Source organism: Gossypium raimondii, chromosome 13 (assembly GCF_025698545.1).
Source record: "Gossypium raimondii isolate GPD5lz chromosome 13, ASM2569854v1, whole genome shotgun sequence".
NCBI lineage: Eukaryota > Viridiplantae > Streptophyta > Magnoliopsida > Malvales > Malvaceae > Gossypium > Gossypium raimondii.
Window position 1 is genome coordinate 44809625 of NC_068577.1, and position 14800 is coordinate 44824424.

The 14800-nt window shown below is 34.0% G+C and overlaps 3 protein-coding genes across 3 annotated transcripts; 1 reads left to right on the forward strand and 2 right to left on the reverse strand.

Annotated features, from left to right (window-relative positions):
* Nucleotides 1–1534: 1534 nt before the first annotated feature.
* Nucleotides 1535–4151, forward strand: LOC105782770 (purple acid phosphatase 18). Its single transcript, XM_012607742.2, has 5 exons — nt 1535–1790; nt 2454–3122; nt 3226–3414; nt 3497–3585; nt 3714–4151. Exons 1-5 carry the CDS (start codon nt 1644–1646, stop codon nt 3931–3933), a joined length of 1314 nt encoding a protein of 437 aa, XP_012463196.1. The 5' UTR covers nt 1535–1643; the 3' UTR covers nt 3934–4151.
* Nucleotides 4152–4341: 190 nt separating this feature from the next.
* Nucleotides 4342–8049, reverse strand: LOC105782768 (probable folate-biopterin transporter 4). The gene is made up of 7 exons (XM_012607740.2): nt 7873–8049; nt 7064–7191; nt 6445–6666; nt 5846–6313; nt 5293–5490; nt 5054–5191; nt 4342–4896 (listed from the first exon to the last, which is right to left on the reverse strand). Exons 1-7 carry the CDS (start codon nt 7951–7953, stop codon nt 4638–4640), a joined length of 1494 nt encoding a protein of 497 aa, XP_012463194.2. The 5' UTR covers nt 7954–8049; the 3' UTR covers nt 4342–4637.
* A 3694-nt stretch (nt 8050–11743) lies between these two features.
* LOC105783796 (uncharacterized) lies at nt 11744–14153 on the reverse strand. The gene is made up of 2 exons (XM_012609445.2): nt 13916–14153; nt 11744–12271 (listed from the first exon to the last, which is right to left on the reverse strand). Exons 1-2 carry the CDS (start codon nt 14151–14153, stop codon nt 11988–11990), a joined length of 522 nt encoding a protein of 173 aa, XP_012464899.1. The 3' UTR covers nt 11744–11987.
* Nucleotides 14154–14800: the final 647 nt, after the last annotated feature.

Below are 14800 nucleotides of genomic sequence, written 5' to 3' on the forward strand. Positions count from 1 at the left end.
TTATAGAATTTATATGTATATATTTTACATATTTCTAAAATTTTATTTACAAACTCATTTTAAAATTTATATATAAATATTTAATTTCAGTCTACATAGATATCACAAATCACATTTTAATGGAAAAGAAGTGTCATGTATCAATCGATTTTTAAAATGTCATTACAAAAATTAGGCTAAATTACATAATAAAATATAAGATTAGATACGAATTTAGAGAACCAATGCATTAATCTTTTAAAAAACCAAAACATTAGGCCAAACTTTTAAATATAATATAGATAGTTAAGATGCATTATATGGACAGGTGAAATTCAGTGCTAAACACAATAAAATAATTAAAACTATGACTCTTACATGACTTTTAAATTTAGAAAAATATATTATTTACATGATTTAAGGACATGGATCCTTTATTTTTTTAACTTCAATATATTATTTGGTATTTTTCTATTATTGCATTATTTGGTATTTTTAATGTAATATTTGTGCATTTTACTCTAATGTGGTATTTGTATTTAGTAAAAGTTATATATACGATGGTTACGAATATTTTTCAAAATTTAAGAATGATTTGATGAAAGTTAATTGTTAATATTATTAGTTAATTATAAATTTTCATCAAATCAATCTTATAATTAAAATGAAACACTAGAAATTTAACGGCATTATCTATGAATACCCAAATAATTGTTGGCAAATACAAATACCATATTTAAAAAAAATAAAATTTAGGGACATCAAATTAGAGGTGATCATGGGCCAGGCCGGGCCTAAAAAAAATTTTCAGCCCCCGTCCTAGGCCCGGGCCCGGCCCAAAATATGGGCCTAAAATTTTGTCCAGGCTCGGCCTAAGAAAAAATTCCTAAGCCCGAGCCCGGCCAGGCCCATTATTTAATAAACACCAAAAATTTATTTTAAAAATAAAAAAAATATATATATATTTATTATATTCGGGCTGGGCCGGGATCGGGGTCAAAAAAGTGGTGCCCGAGGCCCGAAAAACGGGCCTCATTTTTTTGTCCAAACTCATATTTCGAACTTATATTTTTACCCGAATCCTCCCATATTTCGAACGGGCCGGGCCGGGCATGATCACCTCCACATCAAATGATGCAATAAACTACTTTTAGAAAAAGGAGTTATCCAAGTATACAAACTACCATTAATTTGGTATAAATCACAATCTGGCTAGAAAATAGAATATAATTAGATTTAAATAGAATTTATTAAAATAAATTACACATATAATATTTAAATACGATCAAATAAAGATCATTAAGAGAAACAGTTAACGAGTATTAATTATAAAACGAAGATGAGCAGCACGAAATTCAAACATAAAACATAAAAAATCACCAGTGTAAATAGATGTTAGAAAAATATTAGGAAAGTTTGGCATTCTTAAATTTCATAAGAAACCATTTAGCTCTCCACAGTCCACACAAATAAATTAGTATATTCCAAAACCGATACCGTGTGTCCGTGATTTCTCTAATAGGACAAGAATGCCACTTTCCTAATACAAAATCATCAACTTCACAAGGCTAAAACAGTCCTATAAAAGAAGACCGTCATGGATTGAGTGAAGACAAAGAAAACAAATCATCACAAAGGGGAAGAGATTCTGTAAAAGAACAGGAATGGAAACGAAAAGAATGATTTTTGTGATACTAATCACTGTTCTTCTATCCTTGTCATTACCCGTTAGAACTGATTACGTTAGACCCCAACCTCGTAAAACTTTGCATTTCCCATGGAAACCAAAGCACCCTTCTCTGCCTCACCAGGTAACTTTTTATCTTGAACAATTTCGTTTCTATGTTGTTAATGTTTTTGTTTGATTCTATTTCTTTTTTCCTTGATCTGATCTGGGACTTTCTTGTTTTATGCATTTCTGGGTTCATTTTGTTGAAAAAGAAGATTTACTTTATATATATACGTGGAAGTTTTGGGTTTGATGTTTATGGATTTGTGATTATTTTATGTTTAGAGAAAAGGATTTAACTTGAAATAGCTTAAATTCTTGACTATTTTGTTTTGTTTGTTTTTAGGTTACTGTCAATTTTCTCTGTGGATTTTGTATTTCATCTGCCTGTAAAACTTAACATTTAAGCTAATAGATTTGGTTGTTTCTGGAACTGCATGGTAAATTTTTAAAATTAAGCAACCTATCTATGATTAGGGTTTGAAACTTTCCCTGAATGTTTTTGAGGGAATATTAATAGTAATTTTGAGATTAATGATGCTTATCTAGAACTGAAGAATGGCAGTGTAAGGTATTACTATCACATTCATGCACATGTTTTGTTTGAAAGCATGATACATGCATCTATAATCGCGGTCGGCATACAAAAGTTTCTTTCTCTGATTTAACTTCCTGTTAATTCCGTCAAGACCTTGATGTTGCGATTTTTAGTTGAAATGCATTGTGCTTCATGAATGTGTTGCAGGTACACATATCATTGGCTGGAGAAAATCACATGCGAATTTCGTGGATCACTGATGATAACTCCGCTCCTTCAATTGTTGAATACGGAACCTTGCCTGGACAATACACCTTGTCATCATCAGGAGAGACCGCCTCTTATAATTACTTATTTTATAGCTCCGGAAAGATACACCATACTGTCATTGGGCCTCTGGAACATGATACCATTTATTTCTATCGGTGCGGAGGACAAGGTCCTGAATTTCAGCTCAAGACCCCACCCGGACAATTTCCTGTTACCTTTGCCGTAGCTGGCGATTTAGGTCAAACTGGCTGGACTAAATCAACATTAGACCACATCGACCAATGCAAATATGATGTACATCTGCTTCCCGGGGACCTTTCTTATGCTGATTGCATGCAGCATCTCTGGGACAACTTTGGTGAGCTGGTACAGCCACTTGCGAGTGCCAGACCGTGGATGGTAACACAAGGCAACCATGAAAAGGAGAAGATACCATTTTTTACAGATGCATTTGAGTCCTATAATGCAAGATGGAAAATGCCGTTTGAGGAAAGTGAATCGACCTCAAATCTTTATTATTCTTTCGAAGTTGCAGGGGTCCATGTTATCATGCTTGGTTCATATACGGATTACGACGAGCTTTCAGATCAATATAGCTGGTTGAAGGTTGGTTTTTCCTTTCCTCTAATAAGTGATTGAAGATCAATATAGCATGCAACTCTATTTGCGTATTTAATTGACAAAGTTTCTTGTCTCTTTAAAATCATAGGCTGATCTTTCAAAGGTGGACAGAAAGAAGACACCCTGGTTAGTTGTGTTGTTCCATGTTCCATGGTACAATAGTAACCATGCTCATCAAGGTGAAGGGGATGGGATGATGGCAGCCATGGAACCACTGCTTTATGCTGCTGGTGTTGATTTAGTATTTGCGGGTCACGTGCATGCTTACGAGCGCTCCGTATGTCAATATTGGCCTAGCTTTCTTTCTTATTCTTATGTTATTAGTTGGATATATGATAATGTTGTTCTCTACCTGGCAGAAACGTGTTAACAAAGGAAAATCAGATCCTTGTGGCACTGTTCATATTACTATCGGAGATGGAGGCAACAGAGAAGGTTTAGCTCAAAAGTATGTCATAACGAACAAAATTTCTTAAATTCTGATCTTAGTTGTAATACAAATTGAACATCATACATTTATCTTGTTTGTTGTAACGTTGAGCCAGAATATAGTAAGTCATGTAAATTTACTTACAGGTACATTCACCCAACACCAGAGTGGTCAATGTTCCGTGAAGCGAGCTTTGGTCATGGCGAGCTCAAGATAGTGAATTCAACTCATGCATTTTGGAGCTGGCACCGGAACGATGACGATGAACCAGTACGGTCTGATCAAGTTTGGATAACCTCTCTCATCAGTTCTGGATGTCTTGCAGAAAAGGCTTATGAATCAAGTAAAATTCTTGTTTCTCCTTAAACTAAAGACTTGGCGGTCAGTGTCCCTAGATTCGAGCCAAGTTGTTGCTAAACAGCTTGATGTGTGTTGTGTGTATATATATACTAATGCTAGAAGACATGGTTTCAATTAGTAAAATGGTTATTCGTTTCATGTAATTGAGCATAAAGGCCATCTCCATTTGAAGCTGTCCTATTGCTCATTTCTTATATGTAACTTTTCAAAGATAATTTTGTTTCCCTATGCGCGTACTGAAAAGTTTCTCCGATCGATTGAGCACTGTCAACGTAGGTATTATTTTTGTACTAAAAAAGTAAGTTAAGCGATTTCGAAATGACTTGATTACACAGTACAATAAAAGAATATTGATTAAAATACAATATAATATGAAACACCGTAAAAAAATATTTAAGATGTTTAGGCAAAAACTGAATCCTCAATCTTTTCTTACGATTGTTACATTCCTTCGAGTAACGAATCAATCAACCAAAAACGGTTTATACAAAAATGCCTTTGTAATATCAGAATGAAGATATTTAAAGATGTAAACCAAGAACCAAATGACTCAATGTATCCATTGCTATTAATTTCTGTGTATGGCTACCTGTATTTTAGTAGTAACTAAGTTGATGGAGAGATTATAATTGTTAGGATGATATCTAGTCGAGTCAGATTCAGTGGCTAGCAACTCTGGTTGTTCATCTGAAACATCTTAAGGTAAGTTATCACGCTATCCCTGTAGCTTCCTTCGGTATCAAAAACAGGAGCACAACAGGAATGAAAGTGCAGAAGAGTTGAATATTGATGCCTAAAAGAAGGTTGTCGAAAGATCCTGAAGAGATGTTCAAGATTGATGCTAACCCAGCGCCTACAAACGATCCTACAGTGGACCCAAAGTTGTTTATTGACATAAAGAGAGCAAAAAGTGTTCCTTCAATTCCTGGTGGGCAAAGCTGTCCGGACAAGATCAAGAATGGCATGAACCTGTGCAGTGACAGGACAGGTTGGCTGAAGAGAGAATGTCTAAGCTTTGAACGTAACTAAAAACTAAGAACAAGGCATGTGGCCTGCGCACATGATGAAGGATTTCATATTCATATTATGATAGTGATGATTTATGAAAAGAAAGCATTATACATACTTGAATTGGTTGACGGCATCTGAAAGTGCAGATCCACAAAGAACCAAGGTCTTGTCTGATACTCCAAAGGCAACATTAGTTCGAGACACCAAAATAACATCAAAGAGATTCAAGAAAGCCAAACCAATGTGAGTCAACCTGCATTACATTTTCGGAATAGGAGATACAACTTAATCACATTAGTTTCAGGAAAGGAAAATCTTTTACAAATGAATTAAGCTAAAGTACTAAGTACTTACGCGAGAATTCTTCGTAACTTCATTTTCTTCAAGTACTGATTATATGTAAATGTCCCTAGCATGAGTCCTAACCATCCAATAACTCGTACAGTCCCCAAAAAAGATGCTTCCAACTTCAAAAACTCAGTCTGATAGTAGAACATGACTGTTGAAAGGTTTGGAACAGTAACGTGTGCTAGGAAAAACCAAGCCATTGGTCTTGTTTTTCCAGGGGAAAATTAAATCAAAAGAAACTTGATTAGAAGGGCAAAGAACATATATAAAGTATAACTCTGAGACAATATCAAACAATAGCGTCAACTAGGATAGTATCAAAGATCAACTGCTGGTTATCCAATGTTTCATAGACAATACTTAAATGACGTTTTAAATCTACACATCTATAGTCAAAGAGCTGAGTCTACCCCACATAAAATGCGGACAAACATTAGCGAGACTATTCTAGACCATGCGCCATTTTTGAGTAATCATTTCTATTAGCTGCCTTGGAAATGCAATGCATTTAATAACACTATGTTTAACCTTCAATTCCAGAAAGTAAGTTAATACTTACCTCAAAATCATAGGCTGTTTAAAAGCACGGCACAAATTGTAAGTGGCATATTTCAGGGACAGGAACCACAGTAATGGTAGGGACTTGCCCTTTCCAGGACTCAGAGTCTGTGCTTTTCTGCGTGTAAGTTGTGTCTTTTTGCTTTTCTTTTGGATCTTCTTTCTTTTTCTGGTACTAACATTGGATTTCTTTTCCAAAGAACTGTCTTCATCCAAATCATTAACTTTTCCATTCAAATGATGGGAATCACTTGAAATACAGAAATCAGATAAAACTTCACCCCCCATAGAACTCTCTTCGACCAAACCACATGAAAACAACTGTATGGCTGGAAGTATAGAGAAAAGAAGGAAGATAATATCTATCTCTAAGTTGGTTAATGCATATCCTCCTAGCAAACTCCCACACACTCCACCAAAAGCCATCGATAACCATGACAATGACTGAAGGTCTCCGGCAAAGGAGGCCCTGATGAAAGTTAGTTCAACTTTGTAAGTTATTTGTTCTATTGAAATAAAACCAAACAAACAATTGGTTGCAGAAAACATAGAAGGATTTATCAAACAGAGTTGAAAAGTAAATTTGATAGAAGAACATACTTCTCAAATCGTACAGCCTCAGCGATCATTGCATCAACCACAACATCTGCCATTGCAGAACCTAGGTTCTGCAGTGTTAATAAGATCATGAGGTGCCATATGGAACTCCTTGTGGAGGCATTTATACCCAGAATAAGCCATGGCACAAGAGACATCACAGTGGAAATCACCAAATATGGGATCCTTTTTTTCCCTTTAATCGGAATGCAGTCGGACAAAATCCTGCATGTGGAAACAGAGTAAGGCTCCAATAAACAATCAAGAGATACAATAATGCTAAAAGGACAATTTTCTTGTCATCATATATTTTTCAGCCAAATAGTTTTCATCACATTATATTAGGGCTTTAGTAAGGACTACATCATAATTAACATCCTTTACAACATATTTCATGGTCATTATTCCATTACCAATCATGTTCCAGAAAGATATTTTCCCTGAAAACATGCTTTTCCTATGCTTATACTTTCATGCTAAAGATTGGTTTATCAGAAAACACCAAACTGATATTATCCAGATTCTTTAGAACCTCAATATGTCTTTTTTTCTAATAAATAAATCTACCACAATAATGTCATTCCATGAAAACAAGAGTACTAAGCACCACAATGACGCGTACCCGTATATAGGTTTTATGCTCCATGGGAAAAATGATACTGAAAACACAAATTGGGAAGCCGAAGGTGACAACTTAAGCCTATCTTTCAACTGGTAAGAAACTGCTGTCCATACGAATGATCTGAAACCCTGCACTCATACATCGTGAAGTTACTTTAAATCCAAACTCAAAGTAAGATAAAAGGGGACAAAAGGTAACATACATAGGAATTACAAGAGCATAGGGATAGGAACTACTGGAAACCCGGAACAAAAATGAGATTGTTAGCTTATGCAACAGATGCTTCAGGGAAATCTTGAATCACACTTAATTCATCTTAGCTGCCTTAGGGAAATCTAAGCAGAAAAAATGGGTGATGTTTCTAAACTAAAACTCATTTAGCTTTAAGCATGAAACTAAAGAAAAGCTTCTCAGTTATGTCGTTTGAGGCTTGACAAAGATCTCATTTATCATAATTCAGCATCAATCAAACGTAAATCACGAGGTTCTATTTGGTTTAACAAAATTATTGCTTTCAATTACCTAAACGAGCATATTTTCCTTCAACGAGAAAACAAATAAAATATTAACCCAAACTGTCATTTACAAATTCATATGATATCCAAATCCAAAGTTAAATAACATCGACAATTAAAAAGAAGAAAAGAAAATCAAAACTTTAATTGCAAATTTTTAGTTTTTCAACAAAACCCAATACGAAATCAACAAAAATAAACCACAAAACCAAAGCAATGGAATTTCACATAATTAAGAAGTCTATGAATCAAAGTAAGAGGGAAGAAAAAAGAAGAAGAAAGAAATGGGGGAACCTGGGTGAAGTAAATCAAACAAACAAGCCACAAAAACGCCAAACCAAATGCCGTTTTGAGCTGCTTTATACATTGTATCATCTTTCAGAAACAGAACAAACAAATATGAAAGAAAAGGGAAAAAAGAACTTTTAAATTTCTCTTGGATCGGTTTCTGGATCATCAAAAATCGTTTTGTTGGGGGGGGGGGTGGTGTTAATTTTCAGTTATGGAATAAAATGGTGAACACGTACATGGTCCAACTAGGTCTCGCCACGTAAGCTATCTGGTCCCGCCCACAGCACCAGTCAAGGTCTCCTCCCTTGCCATCCGTGTTGACTTTGACTTTTTGATCAAAATTTACCTTAAAATAAAGGGATAATGTAAATTATAGCTCCTGAACTTGGCAAGTAAATTCACTTTGGCCCCTAAATTTGATAACTATGTTCACTTTGGTACTTGGTACTTGGTACTTGTTTTGTTCACTTTGATATTTGAACTTGACAACTAGGTTCATTTTAATCTCAGAACTTGTCTAAAAAGTTAGATATGTGGCACTCTAAGATTGTGTTACATCATCACTTGAAAAAAAAATTAGAAGATAATGTGGTACAATCTCAGAGTGTCATATTCAATATTTTAGTGACTGAACCGATCGTTGAACATGTTAGACCACTAGCTCTTGATCCAACTAGTTCGATCAGTTCAATTGTCGGACCAACAATAAATAAATAAATAATATTCATAAAAATCTAAAAAGCCAAGTAAAATTGATTTTATTTTATTTTTTAAAATTTTTATGATTTTTTAATTATTTATTTAATTATCGTTGGTCCAACGGTTGAACCAATCGATTTGGTTGAATCAAGAACTAGTAGCCTAACATGTTCAACCATCAGTTTGGTTATTAAAATACTGAATATGACACTTTAAGATTGTACCACATCATCATCTAAAAATTTTTTATTTTTCAAACTCGAAGTGTCACATCATCAAACATTTAGAATTTTCAAATTCAGGGATCAAAATGGATCTAGTTGTCTAGTTCAAATGCCAAAGTGAGGAGAAAAAGTACATGTACCAAAATGAACCTAGTTGTCAAGTTTAAAGGCCAATGTCGATCTACTTGCCAAGTTTAAGGGCCAAAAGTTACATTATCCCAATATGGATCTACATGATAAGTTAAGAGGCCAAAATTTACATTATCCCTAAAATAAAAAGGGAAAAAACCAAAAATAAAATTTATCAAATAAATTTCAATTGGTTAAGTGATTTTATCTAGACCTGCTCATCGGCTGGGTCACCAGCCCAAGCTCAAAGGCCCGTTCGAAAAATGAGAGAGTTTGGACGAAAATACGAGGCTCGTAAAATAGGCTTGAGTAAAATTTAAGACTCGTTTTCTATATCGGTCGAGCATTGGGCAAGATTCTTTTAGCCTGAGCCCGGTGTTGGGGATCGACTTGTTTAAACAATGAGAAAGAAAGAATAGAGAAAATTGTGCACACAAATTTACGTGGAAAAACTCCTCCAATCAAGAGGATAAAAAATCACGAGAGCAAATGAGACTTCACTAATGAGCAAACAAACGAAGAGTACAAGATGGAGAAATTTAAAACAAACCCTAACCCCGAATAAAAAGCTCTCTCTGGCTAAAAACACAAAATTCCCTTAAAGGTCTCTAAAACTCTCTCTTGATTTTCTCTCTAATGTTGTGTTATTGTCCTCTTTTTCTAAGGCTTCTAAGGCCCTTTAAATAGGCTAATATTAGAGTTCTATTATGACTATAATATCTCTGGTATAATCAAAGTTTAACTAGGAAAACTATAACACCCTACATCCAACCCATTCACCAAATTTAGGTATGGAGCGTCACAATTAAAACAAATCAGACGGAAGAATAAATTTAAAATTCTAAAACCTTAAGTTTGATGAATCACCCCACAAACTATAACATAAACCCGAAACATAAAATGTGCTAACATTCATATAGAAGTTCAAAATCCATTCATAACTTATTATCGTAGCATAAGTTAAATAGGAACATAGGCATTGTTACTGAACTGTGAACAGGGTGCGCCATACTTGTGTGAAGTCTAGTTCACAAACACTTACAATCAGATAGGTTAGTAAAAACTTAAGATTTCAGAAACACAATCTTATTCACTTGTTTATTCCTGTTGGATAAGTGGGTCTCCTTATAAGCCTCAGAATGACTCAATGAGTCCTTAACATGTCCCATAAGTATAGCACAAGGCTAAACACTCTCCAACACACCAACATCTCCCATTAAATAGAGCTTAGCTCGACATTCCATTATCTCTCCAACCTGTCCTAGGGCTTCAATGCCCAAAACATAAAGCATAAGGGTGAGTACTCACAATCCTGTGACATGTCATTATATCCAACAGGCTCAGAAGGTTATCTTGTCATAACATTTACTTAACACAAAGCTAGCAAATCACAAGGAGCTCGCAAAAAATAAAATAATATAAAACTCGCATATCATTGTTTCATAAAAAAACTTATTTGAATACATTCATTAAACAAAGTTATTGAAAAGACTTACTCTTGGAACTTATGTTAAAATCCTAAGCTCTTGATTAACATTATGGTTCGCACATACAAGTGGTGATCCCTAAACACTCACCAATTTATTGAATACTTAGGCAAGCTTTACTTTTCCTTGTTTTTGCTTGTAGACGGTTTTGTTGGGTTCGCAATAGACATACATAAGTTACAAACAACACATTCAACATACACACATAAACATCAGTGAACCTAGGTTCGCATATGCTGGACTTTTAATGAACCTAGTTTCCTTTGTTGCGAACCTATCCGAACATTAATAGAGAAACAAAATATTACCTTGCTTTCTAAGAGCTAATTCATGGGTTCTTAGAACTTGGTGACAAAATCATCGATGAGGAATTTTAAGAGAATAACAAAATATGAATTTATAGTCTTAATTTATAGACTCTTAGTGTTTTAGTGTCCTTAGGATACTCTAGTTGTAATAGAAGTAAGAAGTAGTTACATGCATGAATGGTGTTGTAATATAAGTTGACATCCTAATTCTGGTATATCCCTACTTGGCTATTCTTAGTTTTGGCTCTCGACCCAACATAGTGATTACAACTCGCCAAGCCCACTAGTGAATACCAGCTCGCCTAGCCCTATGACGAACACCACCTCGCCATGTCTCCTAGCGAAATCTACTCGCCATGCCTACTAGCGAACTCCAATTCGCCAACCTTACTGGCGTATTTCAGTTCGTCAAACCCAAACTTCCAAGCCCTACTGTGGGATATTACACAAATAATAACAATAAATTTTAAATTCATTTTTTATTTTTAATTTAAATTAAAAATTAAACTTTTTATTGATTTTCATCATTATTTTTTTCTTAATTATTTCATATTAATTTTTAGAGATTTTTAAAATGTTAGTAATTATAATTATCTTGTTTGGATAAATAATTTTATAAATTAAGTTATTAGATTTTTATGAATTGAAAACTAATTATAAAAAGAATAATTATATTAAAATATATAATGTAAAAAATATTCAATATGTATATCATTATATTTGTGTAATTTTATAAATATTTTAATAAAATAAAATTTTAAAATATATATTAGAAATAAATAAAAATAATTTTTAAAGTTTTAATATTTATTTTCTAGTGGGATAATGTGTATGAAATGAAATAAAATTATAATTTTTTAAAAAACCACCTCAGAAATTAAAAAGGAAAATTGAGCCACTAAAATCTCCTTTTGAAATTACTTACTAATTTTAAAATTCTCCAATGAAATCCCAAAAGTTTTGATTGTAAATTAAAATAAGAGTAATAAATATGTCAACATTTTAAAACAAGAATATTTCGTGACAATTGTTGAATAAAAAAACTTTGGATATTCAATATTTGAGTCTGTTGAATACTAAATATCTAATACAAATTTAGATTCGGATAATTCACATGCCAATTGAAATCTATAACTGAATTTTAATATCTTAAAATTTACAGATATTTGATTACTCTCTTTCCTATATCACCAAGAAACAAAAGATAATTTGCAACCTTAAAAATCATTAATTATGTCCATTTGCTTCTGCCCAAGACATCAACCAACAGTTCAAATGCAGTAGGTTGGGGCTGTTGAGGGTCGATATACGAAAGGTCGGATAACGTGAAAATGACCCGAGGGATGATTATAGGTGAACTTGATTCCTGTGCTGCCGTCCCCAAGATGGTTGCAGTGATCATGGAAACTACTGATAGGTCGTGCCAAGCATGCATCCCACCGCTCACTCTCGGGCATTGTTTCGGCCACGGTGTATATCCCCTTGGAGTTTGTAAAAGCCTGATAGTTCACTACTTCCCCAGATTTTGTAATGCAAAGAACGGCAACCTCAGCACCTGCACCAAATGAAATCCGCGGTTTGTAAATATAAGACAAACAGATCAAGTTTCATTGATGATTTGGATATTTCTACTTGGTTCGAAATATTAGTTACAATTTGCCTAGAGAAAAACCCCGACTTTGTTGGGAAATTGCCTAGATGAACGAACCAAATTCTATCATTTAAAGCATCAATGGCATAATACAACTTTAGAGATAATGCAGATGGCATCAATGAAGCGTTGAAGTGAGGAATAGTTTTCTCCTGTTTAAGACAAATAGACTTGGGAGGAATGCTTAGTGTGATCGCTAAAGAAAGAATATTGAACATTTTCAGTTCTTCAAAATTACGAAGTTTGCTCTCGTTTATTGGTACAAGAACTGAAGACTTGGTCTACCATCACTAGAATGTGACCAACCTTAAAGGTTAGGAACAGTTCTATCGATTCCGAACAGCTTTTTCTCAATTATGGAAATGAACAAGTACTTATTTATCAAATGCCAGACACCTTTAACAATCTATTAGAAAGTTACAGCAACTGTCCATTCTTTGATTGATAATCTACTAACTTCACCAAGCATGCAAAATGAAAAACAGACCTTTGTCTTGATCAGGATGAATTGGTGTCGTTGTCGGATCTTTACAACATTTGTAACCCTAAATCTGTCGTTTGGAACTTCCACTAAATTAAACAACAAAGTAAAAGAAAAGCTAACAGGACAGTCATCACAGTGGTGGAAGAAAAAATATCGAAACCAAAGATCATGAACATATCACACAATTTGACATTTTAAGCCTAACTCCTTAGACAGACTTGTGGGAGAATGCACCCTAAACAAAAAGGCCTTAGAATATAGCAGTCAGCTCAGAGACCCCTTCTAACACTATTATTGCCATTTCCAACCCAATTAGCCACCGGTTAATCTATCGAGCAAACACGAATTGTGTGACCAGGATGAATCAGTGACGTTGTTGTACCTTTACAACATTGGAACCCTAGACATGTTCTTCACAAATTGCAGTAAATTAAGCAGCAATGTAAGAAAAAAGCTAGCAGGACAGCCATCACAGTCACAGATGAAAGAAATGGAAACCAAAGATCATGAACATATCAAACGATTCCACATTTTAAGCCTATAAACAAAATTCCCTACACAAACAGGATCCAGACAACAACAGGAGGTCAGCTCAGAGATCCTTTCTAACACTATATTAGCCGTCTGCAAACGCAATTAGCCACGGAAAATCTATCAAACAAGCTCCTATTGTAGAAGCAATTTACACAAAAGAAAAACACAATGAACTAAGCACACCATTGAAAGGTAAGTTTGTTTTATTTTCTTTGTTCAATCTTAGCATAAATTCAATCAATCCAATGCAGTTATAATAGATAAGGCCCGCCATCACCTAATTTCATCCAAATTCAACTAAACCATTCAAGTTCATAAGCATATAAGAAGTAATTAACCAACGAAGGAACAAACTTTAACTTTGCCCAGAAACTGAGATGCCACCGACACCTTAAGAATCATAATTCCGACACAAATACCACTTCAAATTTCAGATAAAATAAATAAATTTACCTATCAAACAACCACGATTATGATTACAGATGAGAAAAAAGAGAGAAATGAAGAGGAAAAGAGATGGAGGGAGGAACCTTCTAAAACATGATCTTCAGGACCAATGGAAGAATCAGCACAAACATCACAGACAACTCTACCATGTATCTCACCAGTCCATGATTTAACACCTGAGATTAAAAATACAGCTAAGACAACAAAACCCAGAACCAGATTATTGTTCTTTGATTCCATGGGATGTGTTTTGTCTTTGTGTGAGACGTTCAGTTGAGCTAACAATAAACCTGTAACAAAAGAAATGCATAAATCTACCATTTGTGATTTGGGAAAGCTAAAACCTTCCTTTTTTGGGCTCAAAACAGAGACCGAGCCCATTGCATCAAAATAGTAAAAGTTTTTTTTTGTAATTTTATTATCTTTGGAGGATAAATCAGACAATTTCTACTTGTCATCTCATTCTATAAATTAACTCAACCCTACGCTCTTTATTCCCAATTTGTAGCCCTTCCATTCCAGGTTCCATCACTCGGGATCTGTATTTCTTTTCTCAATTTTAAGTACGAATATCCAATTCCGATGGTTTTTTTTTTTTTTTATAATTATTTTGTCTTTTGCAATTTCTCTTTCTTGTTATGAGTAAGTTCTCAGTTAAAATATTAATTTTCATCTCAATTATGTTGGATACTTTTCATGTTAGTTAAAAGTAGCCTGATTTTGTTGATGATAGATAATTCCATTTCTGATGGATGCTCATGATTGTTTTTTTTTGGGTTTTCATTTATTTTATGAGGACCGATGAAAAAAATTTTCGTTTTCAATTATTTAATGCTGAACAATTTCATAATCCCTATGATGATTTCTTATTTTGTTTTAAAAAGTTGATAGGCCTGACTTCTATTTGAAGAATATATCATTTTGAGGGATATAACAATTTAATTTTTTATAGTGATATTTTGTAAGTT

Excerpts from the sequence above, each read along its gene's own strand:
- LOC105782770 (XM_012607742.2), top strand. The coding sequence starts at position 1,644 with ATGGAAACGAAAAGAATGATTTTTGTGATACTAATCACTGTTCTTCTA. Across the intron at positions 3,123-3,225 it reads ATCAATATAGCTGGTTGAAG|GCTGATCTTTCAAAGGTGGA; the intron begins GTTGGTTTTTCC and ends TTAAAATCATAG. Across the intron at positions 3,586-3,713 it reads AGAGAAGGTTTAGCTCAAAA|GTACATTCACCCAACACCAG; the intron begins GTATGTCATAAC and ends ATTTACTTACAG.
- LOC105782768 (XM_012607740.2), bottom strand. The coding sequence starts at position 7,953 with ATGATACAATGTATAAAGCAGCTCAAAACGGCATTTGGTTTGGCGTTT. Across the intron at positions 6,314-6,444 it reads GAGGCTGTACGATTTGAGAA|GGCCTCCTTTGCCGGAGACC; the intron begins GTATGTTCTTCT and ends AACTTTCATCAG. Across the intron at positions 4,897-5,053 it reads GATGCCGTCAACCAATTCAA|GTTCATGCCATTCTTGATCT; the intron begins GTATGTATAATG and ends GTCACTGCACAG.
- LOC105783796 (XM_012609445.2), bottom strand. The coding sequence starts at position 14,153 with ATGGTAGATTTATGCATTTCTTTTGTTACAGGTTTATTGTTAGCTCAA. Across the intron at positions 12,272-13,915 it reads TGAAGATCATGTTTTAGAAG|GTGCTGAGGTTGCCGTTCTT; the intron begins GTTCCTCCCTCC and ends CATTTGGTGCAG.